The sequence below is a fragment of the Betta splendens genome, chromosome 3, assembly GCF_900634795.4.
Source record: "Betta splendens chromosome 3, fBetSpl5.4, whole genome shotgun sequence".
Taxonomy (NCBI): domain Eukaryota; kingdom Metazoa; phylum Chordata; class Actinopteri; order Anabantiformes; family Osphronemidae; genus Betta; species Betta splendens.
The window spans coordinates 9285118-9301199 of record NC_040883.2 but is presented as its reverse complement, the minus strand read 5'-3'; the positions used below and the strand labels follow the sequence as shown (position 1 = coordinate 9301199).

General features: G+C 40.6%; 4 protein-coding genes across 4 annotated transcripts; 1 reads left to right on the top strand and 3 right to left on the bottom strand.

The window, feature by feature from the left end:
* Positions 1-143: 143 nt before the first annotated feature.
* On the bottom strand, positions 144-4100 carry LOC114852433 (low choriolytic enzyme-like). Its single transcript, XM_029144808.3, has 7 exons — positions 4013-4100; positions 3401-3556; positions 2980-3100; positions 2711-2889; positions 1934-2015; positions 1576-1700; positions 144-375 (listed from the first exon to the last, which is right to left on the bottom strand). Coding segments are annotated over exons 1-7 (753 nt in total). The 3' UTR covers positions 144-373.
* A 1656-nt stretch (positions 4101-5756) lies between these two features.
* On the bottom strand, positions 5757-8313 carry LOC114852434 (hatching enzyme 1.2-like). The gene is made up of 8 exons (XM_055507325.1): positions 7658-8313; positions 7339-7384; positions 7106-7261; positions 6774-6894; positions 6521-6699; positions 6189-6270; positions 5947-6071; positions 5757-5846 (listed from the first exon to the last, which is right to left on the bottom strand). Coding segments are annotated over exons 1-8 (813 nt in total). The 5' UTR covers positions 7760-8313; the 3' UTR covers positions 5757-5844.
* Positions 8314-8885: 572 nt separating this feature from the next.
* On the bottom strand, positions 8886-11562 carry LOC114852432 (hatching enzyme 1.2-like). Its single transcript, XM_029144807.2, has 10 exons — positions 11434-11562; positions 11222-11252; positions 11068-11133; positions 10916-10984; positions 10646-10798; positions 10437-10554; positions 10111-10289; positions 9828-9909; positions 9067-9191; positions 8886-8947 (listed from the first exon to the last, which is right to left on the bottom strand). Exons 1-10 carry the CDS (start codon positions 11494-11496, stop codon positions 8892-8894), a joined length of 942 nt encoding a protein of 313 aa, XP_029000640.1. The 5' UTR covers positions 11497-11562; the 3' UTR covers positions 8886-8891.
* A 1521-nt stretch (positions 11563-13083) lies between these two features.
* LOC114852207 (hatching enzyme 1.2-like) lies at positions 13084-15490 on the top strand. The gene is made up of 9 exons (XM_055507386.1): positions 13084-13186; positions 13494-13499; positions 13592-13651; positions 13729-13884; positions 14107-14227; positions 14302-14480; positions 14751-14832; positions 15122-15246; positions 15347-15490. Coding segments are annotated over exons 1-9 (819 nt in total). The 5' UTR covers positions 13084-13098; the 3' UTR covers positions 15349-15490.
* The last annotated feature ends 592 nt before the right edge of the window (positions 15491-16082 follow it).

Below are 16082 nucleotides of genomic sequence, written 5' to 3'. Positions count from 1 at the left end.
AATTTTTGCCCGTAACATTTTAAAAACATTCAAAATAACCATTTGTGGCAGATTTTCTCTCAAAATAATTCTCCCACTGTATCAAATATGATACAAATGGCATTCCAAATCAGGCAAGTGTCCTGCGCAACAGATGACAGACATTTTCTATCCAGAAGCAATTGAAATTACTTTATTGTTTATTGCATAATTTAAGAATTTTCACATTGGGGGAAAACTATTCAAAATTAAGTGACATCTCTTCCGGTGTTCTTAGCTTAGTCAGACAGGCAGCCATCAGATGCAGGTTTATTGTTACAGGCAGCTCAGACCGTCTCCTGCCTGAATTCCTTGGCTGCTTCTTCTGCACAATATGATGCCAGGTCACACATAGTTCTGCAGAAGAAATGGATGTCATTGGGCAGAGCTTGGTGAAGGACAGACGGTTGATAGCGCCATTAATATTTCATTTCATATATCACTCTATAAAGGGAAAAGAAAATCCACTATTCTCATTGTTCTTTGTAAATCATACAGTATATGTAGTTGACCAGATGTTTTTGGACACTGTGAGAAGAGAAGAAAAACTATATTTCCTCACTGTCTGACATTAAATCAGACTAAATCATTGCTGTTGGTTGGTTTCACCAATATAAGTAAAGGCTGGAATGATAAGAGACATTAACATACACTTAAATTCCGTAATACACTAAAGAACCTGGGAAAACCTAGATGAAGATATCCTAGCTCTGGAATCTTTTATTAGACTAATTGACGACACCTGAGTCAGTTTTGGACACATCTGTGGCTGTATTTGAAGGCACACCTAACTTGTGTCACGAGATGGAAAAATCACCCACGACATTAAGAAGGGAAATGTGGAGTTCTTCAAGTTTGGTTTCTCTTAGGTACAATTTCTAGATGCCTGAAGGTACAACGTTCATCTGTTCAAACTATGTATTGCTAGCATGAATACCACGACAAGGTTCAGTCATTACACTGCTTAAAAAGGAGACTGAAACCGGTATGAGTGGAATTATTCATGGTGAAAGGAGTCCTGTGCTGACATGTGCTAAAAGGCCTCTAAGTGAGGAAGCAACATAGAAGAAAGGAGCATTTGGATACAAAAGAGCAAACCTGCATACCTGAGAAATACATATCAACTGAGAGGTATCTGGTTGTTTTACTGGTGCACTTCAGAAAATAATGAGGAATAATGAGGAAGGAACTTTATCTAGAAAATATTGTGACCTTCTATAAAGCAACCAGCCAAATGTTTTGGAATAGCCACCACAAAGCCCAGATGTCAGCCCTGTAGAAGAGCTGAAAGGCAGTTTAAAAGGATTGTGAGATGGAGGCGCCTACAGTATTCTCTACACCAAATATGTCAGGAGGAAGTGGAGAAACAGTAGAACACAAAAATTAATCACTGAAGCAATGTCCTCCTTAATTTAAACTGGTACAGTAGCTCATCACGTCTGCCTCTGTCTCCTGCTTAATGTTTTAATACAGTATGCAGAAATGGAAAAAATTGACATTAGGACATATGTACTGTACAGCAGGAAGGATTATGATAGACTGTTAACTTGTCCTTACAGCATTTGTACAGGCGGTTCAGCCTAGCAAGGTCATTCTGGCTCATCTGGGTGGCCTGGCCTAAGGACACATTGCTGTCTGGAATGGGCACCATGGTGGGGAGGTTGTTCTTGGAGAAGGCATACCTGAAAAATGATGGACAGTCTCAGGCAGGTTTGGACAGATTCTTATTACTCAAAGAAAAACAATTCAAAACGTGTTCAAATGAATTAGCTTATGTGTTTTTTGATGTGTAATGTGCTTATAATATAGATATTCCACTATGTTCTGAATCTTCTGAGCTTCCAGTTCAACCTGCTTATCACTGGAATAATATAGCAATGACAAAAAGAGAAATATATTAAAGTTGATATCCTACCTCTCATATTGCATCACAGAGTTGTAGTCATAAGGAGTTCCCTGGTTCAAGGTGTTGATCTTGTCAAAGTTATGCTCCATTCCTGCAGCAGCGGTGGAAGAAAAAAAGATTGTAGTTTCAGTTTGGTGAGTCATTTTTTTGTTTTGCTAATGTTCACAAAATATTTGTTTAATTTTTTTTATGTAAATCACAAAACAAAATTTTGTCCCAAACTATGTATTTATACTGTATAAGGTATTTTGCACATATAAAGGTTTCAATAAACGTTTTAATAAAACAGTGGCAGGTCAAAGTCACTCACAGATGTTTTGTTAGCATTAGCATTAGCATTAGGGGAACAAGTTCACAGCTATCCTTGGTTCATTAGAAAGTTTAAAAAGAATTAACACAATAATTTATGCTGCTGGATATTTTGCAAAGAAAAAGGTTATTTTGGAAGATCACATGTAAAAAAAACAGAAGAAAAGGTGTTACAGGTGTTATTGTAGCACTGTTACAAGTGGTTTGCCAAAGATGTCTCTATGTCACATTGTATAGTACCAAAAACAGTGACATCAGGTCACCAGAGGAAAGCTATAACGGACAACCTGTGACATAACACATCATTAACTTTGCATTGTTGAGTGGCCAGTAGCCACTGATGACACAAATATTATCTTCTTCAGTTCTAGTCCAAGTTACCCAATTCCCTGATCACCAAACCCCAGATGACCCCAGCACAGCACAACATAAACTCAGTCAAAAAGTCAAAAGTGACCGATTGTGAAGCTGCCTAACCTGAAATGATGTTTTCCCAATATACTCTGATGTAGTTGTCTCTGTCAGAGCGAGTCTGTTCATGGTTGAAACCGAGGGCATGGAGCAGCTCATGCTGGACGGTGTTGTGGTACACACAACCCATACGGTCCAGAGAGACGACCTGTCCACCACCCTGACGCCCCACGTAGGAGTAGCAGCTGTGGGGGCACAAACACACAGTGACACGCAGGCGTTTGACTGTGGAGAGGGATTGAGGACAGAGCGAGATGTTACAGCTGTAAACTTACCCATTCCTGGATTCGATGCTCAGCCAGTCTCTATCACCATTCTGGTAGGGTCTGAAACGGATACAGGAAACTGCAGAGAAGGACTCCAGTCCACGAATGATGATGGCCTGCTCCCTGGAGCCTGGCAGTAGTTAACAGCATGTGTGCAGTTATATATTGTCTGTTACACGACTTTGGTTTATTGCATAGTTCTAAACTACTATCATATCTATGTGTCTGTAACACGTGTATACTCAGTATTTACTGTAGGTTGCTGTATGTTGGGGAGTAAGTGTGTACTGTATTTACCAGCACAATTCGTAATACTGTAGACTAATCATTATTAATCATGAAAGTGTATAATAAACTTTTATAAAGATTTAACGTAAGCAGGTGTGAATTACACAATCACAGTTGAATGAAAGGAAGCGTGGATGCTTACTGTAGTGGTTGGCAATGTAGTAAGGAATGTACACCATCCCATCGCTCCATTTTCCCCACATACAGCCATACGAGGTGCATGGGTCTGCGTTTCTGTCGTTCTCTGATTTGATGGCAATGTCTCCTCCAATCAGAGTGGGCTCATCAGGTTCAGGGACTGCAAAACCCACAGCGTGGAGGGGTTTTTAATAGTAGTCCTGATCTTAAGCTGTTTATACAGTATGTGAAGCCTCAACCGTCTGAAGCACATCTTTCCCACAATGGTTCAAACATAAATTATACTGTAGTATAGTAACACACTTCCTCTCCCATATTTTCCAGTTGAGCAGTTGAGTTTTGTAGTGAGTAGTGGAGTGTGATGGGACTGGACAGACGTGACCTATGATATACACAGATATGTGTAAATATACTGTATATGTCAAACCTACTATAGGTTGTACATAAGTATATAGTAACAAAGTGAAGTTTGGGTGGTAGGGTGCTGGCAGCATGTTTGCCCTGCACTAGTAGTTTGGTGATTTGGGATCGGTCTCACTTGTAGTATGGCAACAATAACCTACACTCTGGCTCAAATTTGAGGCTGAACACAGTAATTAGAGCAAACTCTACTCACTGCGGTTTCTGTTGGCCTTCTCCAGCAGGGCACCAACAGAAAGGGGATTGGACTTTTCCTCAACTGTAGCAACGTCTGTACAGCACATGATATAGTATGTGAGCGAAAGAGCCCAAATACTTCATCGTATATTCAATAATAGAAAAGGAAATGTAAATCAGGAACAGCGCTAGAAAAAGGGGATGTTTAAATTTTACCTTTCTGCAGTTATCATCAGTCACATGAAATAGAAGAGCAAAATGTTAGGAAGCTATAGATACATTTGAACTGATTTCAGTAAAAAAATATATATTTTTGTTGCTACTTTTTACTTTAGCAAACTGGCCAATAACACTTGCTATACAACAGGAAGATCTGCTATACATACGTTGCTTTGCTTTGTTGCGTTTCAAACACTTGTGAACTTCAAACATTGTCTTAGATTAGTTTTGTACATTTTATCTTTCATTTCTACTCAAATATGAATACAGACAGAAGTTATTTTCTTCCTTGTAAATGAATTTGCTGTAAGCGCTGTATAGACTAAACACAGCTTAATAATCTTGATCACCTCAGCCAAGGTGCAGGACACCAGCAGCAGAGCTGCGAGAGACCAATGGAAAGCCAACATGTCTGCAACAGACCTCTGTGAACCAGACCAATAAAAATAGGAAGTGATAAAGTAAGATGTGAAGGGTCAAAAAAAGATGTATTTCTTACCGCAGGTTCCGAAGAATGTGTCCCGGCGTCACCCTTGGAGAGTATTTTATACTGGTAATGAATTAATAAACAACGTGACATATCAATCTGTACAAACACAACAACACAACTGTTATCAAAATCCGAACTGTGTGAAACACTACATCTGTCACAGTAGTGGTGCGCTAATATCATGAGGTGTGTATACAGACTACTGCACCACTGTATGCATACTATGAGGAATAGTTTTAACTATTTTTTAGTAAAGGGTGGTAATAACAAAGTTTACTTAGACACTATGAAAATATTTCATATTTCGTACTGCACTATTTCTTTGCATTTACAACATTGCAATTTGAAGAGACAGTGTTTCTTTTATGTTTGTTACTGTACATGCTGTGCCTACCACAAATAGAATAAATCTATATTAAATTGATTTATTATTTTATTTATTTACATTGTATTATAGTCATTCTGTTCTTTAACATACTTTGTATTAACAACAACCCCAAGTTTAATGGTGTTTAAAAATACATTTGATTGTTTTTAAGGAAGTACTTTGTGTATATACAGTATTGGTACATGTGGATGGAGGATGATGTGGAACCCTGATACAATTGGCGTCAGAACATAATAGATTTGTCCAGCTTGTAAATGTCTCTAGAATAGATTTTGGAATATGAATAAATTCATGTTTCTACTGCACAAATAGTAATATAGTGGAAAAATACTGTCTGGAGGCAAATCGTCACAATGTTCTGCTCTTATCAGTGTGGGATATTCAACACCCTGTTTTCATTCACAGCATGAAACTGTGACAAGGCCAAATTTAAAAACAGCAGTGTATAGTTTATATACACACATATTCACTCAAAGCACAAAAATAATCTAATATTCATTATGACATAGGACATCTTAGACAGCTGGCATTTGTATACACACTGCACTGGATGAGAAAAAAAGCTTGCAACTCACACAGATAATTATTTTTGCTGTCCCATACATACAGATTTTAGGATTTAGCCATTATCATCACAATGAAAAAAACTGCTAGGAGACTGATGTATTTGAGTCAAATAAATTTATTAGGATCATTAAATGCTTGCTTGAGTGCCATTCTGTCTGATGTGTCTGTCAGGACAAGTAGAGGCTTCCTCTGTATCAGAAGACAGCACAGACACAGGTCAGGTACCGTCACAAGCCAGCGTAAAGACAAACAGTACACGTGTTCATGTTGTACTCATGAGAACACTCACAGCACTTGTAGAGTGTGTTAAGCCTGGCGATGTCGTTGCGGCTCATCTCCTTAGCGTTGCCAAAGGACACGTTGGGGTTGGGGATGGGGAGCATGGTGGGCTGGTTGTTCTTAGAGAAGGCGTATCTACAACAAGACACAGAGCAGCTACAGTGAACCACAGCACACACACACACGCACACACACACACACACACGCACACACACACACACAGCAGCGCTGAAGGGACCCGGTGCTTCTCACTTGTGGTACTGCATGACAGAGTTGTAATCGTAGGGAGAGCCCTGGTTGAGGGTTGCGATCTTCCTGAAGTTGTGCTCCATTCCTGAAACAGACACAACAAATGAAGGTAAACTATCAGTGTTTAATGTGAGTTCAAGATGATTATTGTGGAGAAAAACAGAGTCAAGCTTATGGAGAAAGATTCTACTAGACTGATATGATATTAATGTTAGACACTTTTGACCACCAGGAGGCACACAGAAACTTCTAGACTTCTGAAATGAAATATTCCTAAATTCATTAGGTTTTATACCAAATAATCTAGTTCTGCAAAGAGTGAGCGCGTTTGTTACCAGACTGAACGTTCTGCAGCAGGACTTGGATGTGGTTGTCCCTGTCAGAGCGAGTCTGCTCATGGTTGAATCCCAGAGCGTGCAGCAGCTCATGCTGGACGGTGCCGTGGTAAAGACATCCACTACGGGCCAGAGACACCACCTGCTTTCCACCACGACGGCCAACGAAGGAGTAGCAGCTGGACAGGACAGAACGCAGGTCAAAGCACAGCAGGGCGTGTGGGCGCGCTCTCGGCGTCCGCCAGGTCCTCACCCGTTCTGGGACTCAATGCTCAGCCAGTCACGGTCGCTGCTCTGGGTGGGCCTGAAGCGGATACAGGAGAAGGAGGAGAAGGACTCGAGGCCACGGACGATGATGGCCTTCTCACGGGAGGCTGGAAGGAAGACGGCACATTATCAACCCACTATTACTGTAGTCGCCCCACAGTAACACTGTAGTGGAGCTCTACAAGTGCTGGACCCATTTCTGCTGTTATTTACAACCAGCTCAATGTAGGCTCAAAGCATCACACAAAGATGCTGCTACGACAGGCTGTTTAAAGGGGGCGCCTGGTGGAGGCTGCCAGGCCTCCATGTGACACTCACAGAAGTGGTTGGTGATGTAATAGGGGACGTAGACCTTTCCATCAGACGCCTTGCCCCACTTGCAGCCTTGGCTGGTGCAGGGGTCGGCGTTTCTCTCCGCCTCGCTGCCGAGGGCGATGTCTCCTTCAGTCAGGATGGGCTCATCATCGGAACCAACTGAAACACATCACGCGGCAGGTTAAACCTGGTGATGTTGAGAGAGGGACATTGTGACTGCAGAAGCTGGCACTCACTGCGATGTCTGTTCGCTCTCTCCAGAAGTTCAGAGACAGAAAGATCCTCTGCAAAGTCAGAATGTAATATGTATGATATGTTTATGTATAATATGTGTGATAGATCAGATTATTAGAATAGAAAACTTACCTGTCTGCAGTTTCAAAGTGGAAAAAAAGGAAATGATCAACATTAAAATTTGAAAACAAAAAGGAATTCATTATTGAATTAAACATTTCATTCACGTGTAAGTTAAGTAACTAAAAAAACACTTTGAATGTGGAGAAATAAACGCTCAATGATTAAGCTTCATACATGTAACAACATCTAATTTGTGACTGATAACGGTTTACAAGGTTCTACCTCGCTGTCCGCCCAACAGTAGGCAGACAGAAGCAGCAGAGCCAGAGCCGAGAACCTGAAAGCAGACATGCGAGCCATCCCAGCAGAGAGGAAGCAGCTTCTTCCCACAGCAAAGAAACCACTGAATCTTCGTTCACTAGCAGCAAGCCTGCTCCTTTTATATGTTCTGTCTGTTAACAAACATTGATTTTCTGAGCCCTACAAAACCTGACGATTCAGCTAAACTAGTTTGCTTATCAGGCACAAAATGTACAGACATGAACACAGAGAGAAACTGTTCCATACTATACTTGGTGGGAAAAACGGCATCTGCTGCTTTGAACATTATGTTCCACTAGACACTGGAATTAACATCTCTCCCATGTTAAATTTGGTAGTTTTGTTGTTTAGGTTTTCAAACTATAGGTATAGGTGAATTAAAAATAATATAATGTAATGAAATCACTGTGTATTTGCTCTGATTCTGAATGTGAATGTAAACATTGAGATGTATATTTAAAAAAGCTGAAGCCATGTGTCATAGAAGCCAAAGATGTAACAATGACACTGTGAATGATGCTGGTCACCTGCTGACACTTCCAGTGACTTCCAGTTCAGTACAACGCATCCGCTCAGTGCAGGTTGAAATACATGATTAATAGAAAACCATAGTTTCACAAATTATTTAATATATTACTGATTTTTTTCCCCACAAATCTCCACAATTATACTTGCTCATTTAATTTATTTATAATTAACTTAACTACTAATGTAACAATTATGTGGTTTATAAAAAAGAGACTTGCAGTGAATGTAGAATTTTATTCAGTACTAATTCATTTCCAAGCGAGTACAGAAGCACTTAGCCAACACAGAGTAATGATTTTCTACTTTATTTTTCCCTTCGCAGACAGAAGTGACAGACAACAAAAACGAAAAAACTCCTGTTTGGTTTAACTTGCTGAATAAATGTTGCATCAGTCATGTTCCTTTGTTTTTGTTTGTTCTGTTTGAAAAAGCAAGACAATATAAAGAAAACAAATGAATTTGTGTACATTATTTTGCCACACTTGCGTTAGGACACTTCCAGTTCTTAACCACGCTGAGATTATGCAACGTGTTTTCATGCTGCACGATACTGTTCATAATCACTAATCAAATATTTATATAAAATACTTTTTGTTTTTGTTTTTTTTAAAGCTCATATGCTCACGAATGCACTCACTTATTTCTAGACGAACTGGTATCTTCGCGCAGGCATCCGGAAAGACCGCGAAGCAGTCGAATCTGCAGCGGATTTGAAAAAGGCAACGTTTCAATTCAGAGATAAACATGAATAATGGCACAGGTTGTTAAGCAAAAGATAGGGAGAAAATGTGGTGTATATAGTTGGAGGTTGTACATACTGCACTGGTAAAGGCGGTTCACCCGGAGAATGTCAACAGGACTCATCTGGGTAGCCCTGCCTATAGCGACGTTGGGGTCAGGGATGGGGACAATAGTTGGCTGCCTGTTTCTAGAGAATGCAAACCTGTGGCAGAAACACACAATGAAACAAGCGGTTTAGCTGTACACCTGCCAACATGCACCGCACTTATACTGTTCACATCATTATTGTTCAACAGGAACCCCTGGTTTGGTCCTGCATAACTCCTGTGAACAGATACCGTACTGTATATTCAGCATTGAAATCTGAAATATTAATTTACTCCACTTAAACCCTCGCTTTGATTTCTTCGATATCTAACACAGCTGCTGTAAATGATGTAAACTTTCCTGTGTTGGTTGTAATGATGTGTTCCTGCAGTTTGACCCTTGCCAAACTCTGTCAATCGCTTACTTTGTTTGACTCTAAGTTAACTCTAACTTCAGGAAAATGTTTGAAAAAACAAAAAATTATAAAGTTACAGTATAGAGTTATATGTTTGATATCCTGTACTAATAAAAACTATACATTGAAATTTGTATTTCTTCCAATGGGCACAATGGTTCGACTTGTAAAATGTAATATTTAATAACTAACATTTTACATTTTACAAAATATTTCAATCACTGTAAAACAAATGACCTTCGCAAAGAGAATTGAATCTGAAGCTGCTCAGAGTGCATAAAATATACTGGTAAATTCAATCACAGCAATTCTGGCATGACAGAGCTGAGCTGTTACCTTCCATAGTGCATGACAGAGTTGTAGTCATAGGGCGTTCCAAGGTTCCTTGTTTGGATTTTCCTGAAATTATGCTCCATTCCTGCAGGGTATCACACTATTGAAGTTAGTTACCGTTTTATTCTATTTTGACAGTCAAATGGCTGAAAATACCAGACCTGGATGTTTCACCATGTAGTAAATCATTACCTACTACAAACACTGGTAAAATTATTCACTTTTATCTAGAAAAATAAAAGTTTTTCAAAAATGTACTTTTATGTTTCCTACAAAGTGAACTCACCAGGAATAACATTCTCCAGAAGGATGCGAACATGCTGATCCCTGTCAGAGCGAGTTTGCTCATGGTTGAAGCCCAGGGCGTGGAGCATCTCGTGCTGGATGGTTGACTGGAAGACACAGCCTTGGCGACTTATAGACACTGTCTGGGCTCTACCACGACGCCCGACAAATGAGAAACAGCTGAAAGAAAAAACAGTTCCACCAGCCCATTGAGAAAATGCTCCAGTTCATCCCTTCTTATCACAAATCTAACGCTCAGGATGAAACTGGGTCCAGCAATGCATTGCTGCAGTATTCTATGCATCATTTGAACTGTGAGGCACATACCCTGACAGAGACTGGATGTCCACAAAGTCCCTCTGTCCATCAAAGGGGGTGAAGCGAATGCAGGTAGACTGACTGAATGAATCCAGGCTTCGGATGATGAAGTCCCTCTCTCTCCGTGCTGAACGGGTCAAACACAAGAACATTAGCTTCCCTTTAGCCTATTGCTGCTACCGCTATGTGTGTTGTGAGTACATTTCAAAAAGACTCACAGAACTGATTGGAGATGCGGTATGGCACGTAGACATTGCCATCGGGGCCTTTAGGCCACAGGCAGCCACGAGCTGTGCACGGATCTGCATTCCTTAGATTTGTAGGCACTGCTATGTCTCCAAACATCACTAGAGGCTCGTTTAGATTCTTTCCTGTTAAATATTTTAAAAAGTTGTTATGTTTCTTTTGTATTAATGATCATTTGCTGCTTTAATTACCCTTTATGCAAAAGGACCGTATAAAGGGCACGTAATACTAGATGGCCATACCAACATTGACATTGGCCTTCTCCAGCAGTGTGGAGATGCTGACATCCTCCTCCTCCTCCATGGCACGGTCTGTGGAGCAAAAAGAGTTTTTCATATTAGTGATCATTTGCTGCTTTAATCATCCTTTCTGCAAAAGGAATAGATGGCCGTACCATCATTGACTTTGACCTTCTCCAGTAGAGTGGAGATCCTGACATCATCAACCTCGATGTCGTAGTCTGTGGAGTGGAAACAGTTTGTTCTTGTGTCAATCACATAATGAGAAAGTTACAGAATCTTAACATATGAAAAAGAACTGATAGTTACCAGAGAACTTTACATCCTTTTTAAAGACCACCTGCATTAAGAAAGGTTAATAAGAAAAGTTTAAAACACTGTCAAACTGAAACATACCATCCTTCTAATACTTGCATGTAATGGAGTGTACAGCAGTGCAATTCAGAAAGTGTCAAATTGAAGACAAAATCTAAATTAGTAGACGTCCAACTTGTTTATGTAAGGTTTCAACTGATCCCTACCTCAATTGGAAAACTGTGGACACAGCAGAAGAGCACATTGAGCACGACGGCCTGCAGAATCATGGCTGGTTACTGGACAGCAGATGCAGACCAAGGAGAAGCCCCAGAATAAAAGAAGGCAGCATTCCAGTATTTATAGGTGGGACAGCCACAGCTTTCATCCTAATTTGGCATACTGCTAAACAAAGACACGTTGGCAAATTCAGGTAAAAGGGAAGAGGCAGTTATTACTTCAAACCAAGCATGATTTGTGCAAGGTGTGGGTGACTGTTTTGCTTTGTTCACACACGCTAGTGGTCAGTTGTTTTGATGGGTCTTTTCTGAACAAACATTGGTTCATTGATACTAAACACAAATAATATACAGAATGAAAATACATAGTAGAATTATGAAAAAAAGTGTTAGCAAGTTACCATCCTCCTAAGTGATAAGAGCAGTATTTATATATCTATAACTATATCTACATCTATATAAGAGATACTGTGTATTGATACTGTATTTTGCATCCTCCCTTGCAGTGCTTTTATATCTGACTTCTTCTATATCTTTCTGAGTACTTTTCCTATTTGCTTTTATAACCCCACTTGCAATTCTTCCACTTTTTTATTTAGAAAGTCTTGTTTGTGTTTTCTGGGTCTGTTTTGGGGGGTTTTTGTTTGTTCTTCCCCTGTTGCTTGTTTGACAGTGCACCATGTTAGAGGGTCTGTGACCCTAGTACCTTACACAAGTGTAAGTTAGAGTTTAACAATAAATTTGGACTGGTTTCACAATGCAATTAAAGGTTTAAAGATTGAAGATGTAAAGTGTTTCCTGGAAGGTTGGTGACAGCTTAATGTGACACAACTGTAGGCAAAGCAGAACAAACAATAATACCCACATTCTACACACTGGGTGTGTGTTACTAAGTTAATGTTTGGACATTAGACATGCCACAAATTATCTTAAAGGTACATCTGTAAACACTCTGCTGATCACAACTGATCAGTTCTACATTTTTACCAGTTCTGTTTTTAGGTACAAAACTCTGTTGTAAAGACTTCTCATCAAATTGCAAAAGGAGGAACTGAGAAATGTGGCGTGCGGCTTTTACTTGTGACATGTCTGTTGATGTAAGAGCTAGTGTGAAACATGTTACAGGATTTCTTTTGTGTAATTCAATGCCTGGTTTCTTTCCACTTCAGCATCAAGAACAAGACTAAAACTACAGTTTGTATTCAATAAAAATGAACTGAAATTTTGTAAAAGTTTTAGAGAACATTTTCATTGGATGCACATGCAGACCTAAACAATTTTAGCATAAAATGACATACTTTACAGTAACTACTGTATATTTTAACAATAATCCCAGGCCCAAGCAAGTCAGTAATGTCACTGCTGGCAACTTCACTTTTACATATGTCCACTTCCCACCCAAGCATGTGTGTCTGAAACATATGGAACTGATAAAGCAGTTTAGCTGATTCCAGTTTTTTAGGATGCTGATAATCCATATTTGGCTTAACAGACGTAGGTGAAGACATATAAAAACCCAGAGTCGACCCCGCGCTGCATCAACCTCCAAGGTGAGTTCAGTTGGGTGCACTTAGTTTCAGTGTATTACCATCTGGCAGTTTTATGTTCAAACAGCGTGTCTCTGCTGCTTTCTCTGTGTCCTGCAGGTCCGGGATGTCTCGCATGTCTGCTTTCAGGTTCTCGGCTCTGGCTCTGCTGCTTCTGTCTGCCTACTGTTGGGCGGACAGCGAGGTAGAATCTTGTCAGCCTTGATTCAGTCATACTTTAGATGTTGCTACTTGTGTAAAGCTTCATCTTTGCAGATGAGCATTCACTTAAACTTTACATTATTGTTATATTCACATTCACCTTTGTCACATTCACAGGTTATTTTACAAAGATTCTTCAGTTACTCATCAGTCAAATGTTTTATATATATATATATATATATATATATATATATATATATATATATATATATATATATATATATATATATATATATATATATATATAAGTTTTACATGTAATTCTTTTTTACTCAAATTCCCCTTTTTCCTACTTTGAAGCTGCAGGCAGGTAAGTCTTTTATTTCAGTATTCTATCATGCACACCTATTCTAAGCGTGCTTTATATAAATGAACCATGTTCTTATATTTTGACTCAGAGAACGACTCTCAGGATCTTTCTGTCTCTGAACTTCTGGAGAGAGCGAACAGACATCGCAGTGAGTGCCAGCTTCTGCAGTCACAATGTCCCTCTCTCAACATCACCAGGTTTAACCTGCCGCGTGATGTGTTTCAGTTGGTTCCGATGATGAGCCCATCCTGACTGAAGGAGACATCGCCCTCGGCAGCGAGGCGGAGAGAAACGCCGACCCCTGCACCAGCCAAGGCTGCAAGTGGGGCAAGGCGTCTGATGGAAAGGTCTACGTCCCCTATTACATCACCAACCACTTCTGTGAGTGTCACATGGAGGCCTGGCAGCCTCCACCAGGCGCCCCCTTTAAACAGCCTGTCGTAGCAGCATCTTTGTGTGATGCCTTGAGCCTAGATTGAGCTGGTCACATGTGAGTTGTAAATAACAGCAGAAATGAGTCCAGCACTTGTAGAGCTCCACTACAGTGTTACTGTGGGGCGACTACAGTAATAGTGGGTTGATAATGTGCCGTCTTCCTTCCAGCCTCCCGTGAGAAGGCCATCATCGTCCGTGGCCTCGAGTCCTTCTCCTCCTTCTCCTGCATCCGCTTCAGGCCCACCCAGAGCAGCGACCGTGACTGGCTGAGCATTGAGTCCCAGAACGGGTGAGGACCTGGCGGACGCCGAGAGCGCGCCCACACGCCCTGCTGTGCTTTGACCTGCGTTCTGTCCTGTCCAGCTGCTACTCCTTCGTTGGCCGTCGTGGTGGAAAGCAGGTGGTGTCTCTGGCCCGTAGTGGATGTCTTTACCACGGCACCGTCCAGCATGAGCTGCTGCACGCTCTGGGATTCAACCATGAGCAGACTCGCTCTGACAGGGACAACCACATCCAAGTCCTGCTGCAGAACGTTCAGTCTGGTAACAAACGCGCTCACTCTTTGCAGAACTAGATTATTTGGTATAAAACCTAATGAATTTAGGAATATTTCATAGGTCATCTTTTTTTAGCAGAAGTCTGGAAGTTTCTGTGCGCCTCCTGGTGGTCAAAAGTATCTAACATTAACTAAAAGCCATATCAGTCTAGTAGAATTTTTCTCCATAAGCTTGACTCTGTTTTTCTCCACAATAATCATCTTGAACTCACATTAAACACTGATAGTTTACCTTCATTTGTTGTGTCTGTTTCAGGAATGGAGCACAACTTCAGGAAGATCGCAACCCTCAACCAGGGCTCTCCCTACGATTACAACTCTGTCATGCAGTACCACAAGTGAGAAGCACCGGGTCCCTTCAGCGCTGCTGTGTGTGTGTGTGTGTGTGTGTGTGTGTGTGTGTGTGTGTGTGCGTGCGTGCGTGCGTGCGTGCGTGTGTGCGTATGTGTGCGTGTGTGTGCTTGTGTGTGTGTGTGTGCATGCATGCGTGTGTGCGTGTGTGTGTGTGTGTGTGTGTGTGTGTGTGTGTGTGTGTGTGTGTGTGTGTGTGTGTGTGTGTGTGTGTGTGTGTGTGTGCGTGTGTGTGTGTGCTGTGGTTCACTGTAGCTGCTCTGTGTCTTGTTGTAGATACGCCTTCTCTAAGAACAACCAGCCCACCATGCTCCCCATCCCCAACCCCAACGTGTCCTTTGGCAACGCTAAGGAGATGAGCCGCAACGACATCGCCAGGCTTAACACACTCTACAAGTGCTGTGAGTGTTCTCATGAGTACAACATGAACACGTGTACTGTTTGTCTTTACGCTGGCTTGTGACGGTACCTGACCTGTGTCTGTGCTGTCTTCTGATACAGAGGAAGCCTCTACTTGTCCTGACAGACACATCAGACAGAATGGCACTCAATGAGCTACACAAACCGCAGACCTGATGTCAGCAAGCATTTAATTATTCTCTAATAAATTTACCTTGACTTAAACATATAGGTCTCCTGTGGTTCTGTTTGGTTCACCTACTTTTAAAAAAACAATAATTTTCACACATTTCCCAAGCCTTACTTATGAATTAAATGTTCATGGGACCTACAATTTAGATGGACCTTTTAGTAACTCTTTATATAGTTTCATATAGGAACAAGTTTGTCTTGTCTCTAACAGATTTGGTGGCATATCAGACACTTTTAAATATCCTAAATTATTCAGTACATGTGACAAACTTTTACATGTTGGCTCTAGGTTTTCTTATTATAAATGACTTTTGGTGAAAGGTTTGTTTTAGTGATTTGAAATTGTTAATGGACACAGGACATGTTTTTGTCCTGTGTTACGGTCTGTGCATAAGGTGAAATTCATTGATCATGTGTAAAAATGACGTGAAGTAACATATTTTTTGTGGTGTTTAGTTGCAGTAAGTCGTTAAAATGCACTTGCAACCCACTGATTTGCTCCATTTTCTTGTCCCCACTTGACAGACAAGGTAAGAAAAAAGGATGAATAAAAATAAAACATAAAAATACGTTATTCAATGATCATTTTGCAAATAAATAATGAATTGCACTTCATGCACGATCATTGGGTTGACACTGAACTGCG

Bases quoted from the DNA above. Each gene is read 5' to 3' on its own strand.
- LOC114852433 (XM_029144808.3), bottom strand. From the start codon at position 4,100: ATGTGCTGTACAGACGTTGCTACAGTTGAGGAAAAGTCCAATCCCCTT. The intron at 3,101-3,400 runs GTAAGCATCCAC...AACTACTGCCAG, and splicing joins CTACATTGCCAACCACTACA to GCTCCAGGGAGCAGGCCATC. The intron at 2,890-2,979 runs GTAAGTTTACAG...GTGCCCCCACAG, and splicing joins AGCATCGAATCCAGGAATGG to CTGCTACTCCTACGTGGGGC.
- LOC114852434 (XM_055507325.1), bottom strand. From the start codon at position 7,759: ATGGCTCGCATGTCTGCTTTCAGGTTCTCGGCTCTGGCTCTGCTGCTT. The intron at 6,700-6,773 runs GTGAGGACCTGG...TGTCCTGTCCAG, and splicing joins AGCATTGAGTCCCAGAACGG to CTGCTACTCCTTCGTTGGCC. The intron at 6,271-6,520 runs GTAACAAACGCG...TGTCTGTTTCAG, and splicing joins GCTGCAGAACGTTCAGTCTG to GAATGGAGCACAACTTCAGG.
- LOC114852432 (XM_029144807.2), bottom strand. From the start codon at position 11,496: ATGATTCTGCAGGCCGTCGTGCTCAATGTGCTCTTCTGCTGTGTCCAC. The intron at 11,253-11,433 runs GTAGGGATCAGT...TTCTTAATGCAG, and splicing joins TCCACAGTTTTCCAATTGAG to GTGGTCTTTAAAAAGGATGT. The intron at 8,948-9,066 runs GTATGTACAACC...AATCCGCTGCAG, and splicing joins GAACCGCCTTTACCAGTGCA to ATTCGACTGCTTCGCGGTCT.
- LOC114852207 (XM_055507386.1), top strand. From the start codon at position 13,099: ATGTCTCGCATGTCTGCTTTCAGGTTCTCGGCTCTGGCTCTGCTGCTT. The intron at 13,885-14,106 runs GTGAGTGTCACA...TCTTCCTTCCAG, and splicing joins TTACATCACCAACCACTTCT to CCTCCCGTGAGAAGGCCATC. The intron at 14,228-14,301 runs GTGAGGACCTGG...TGTCCTGTCCAG, and splicing joins AGCATTGAGTCCCAGAACGG to CTGCTACTCCTTCGTTGGCC.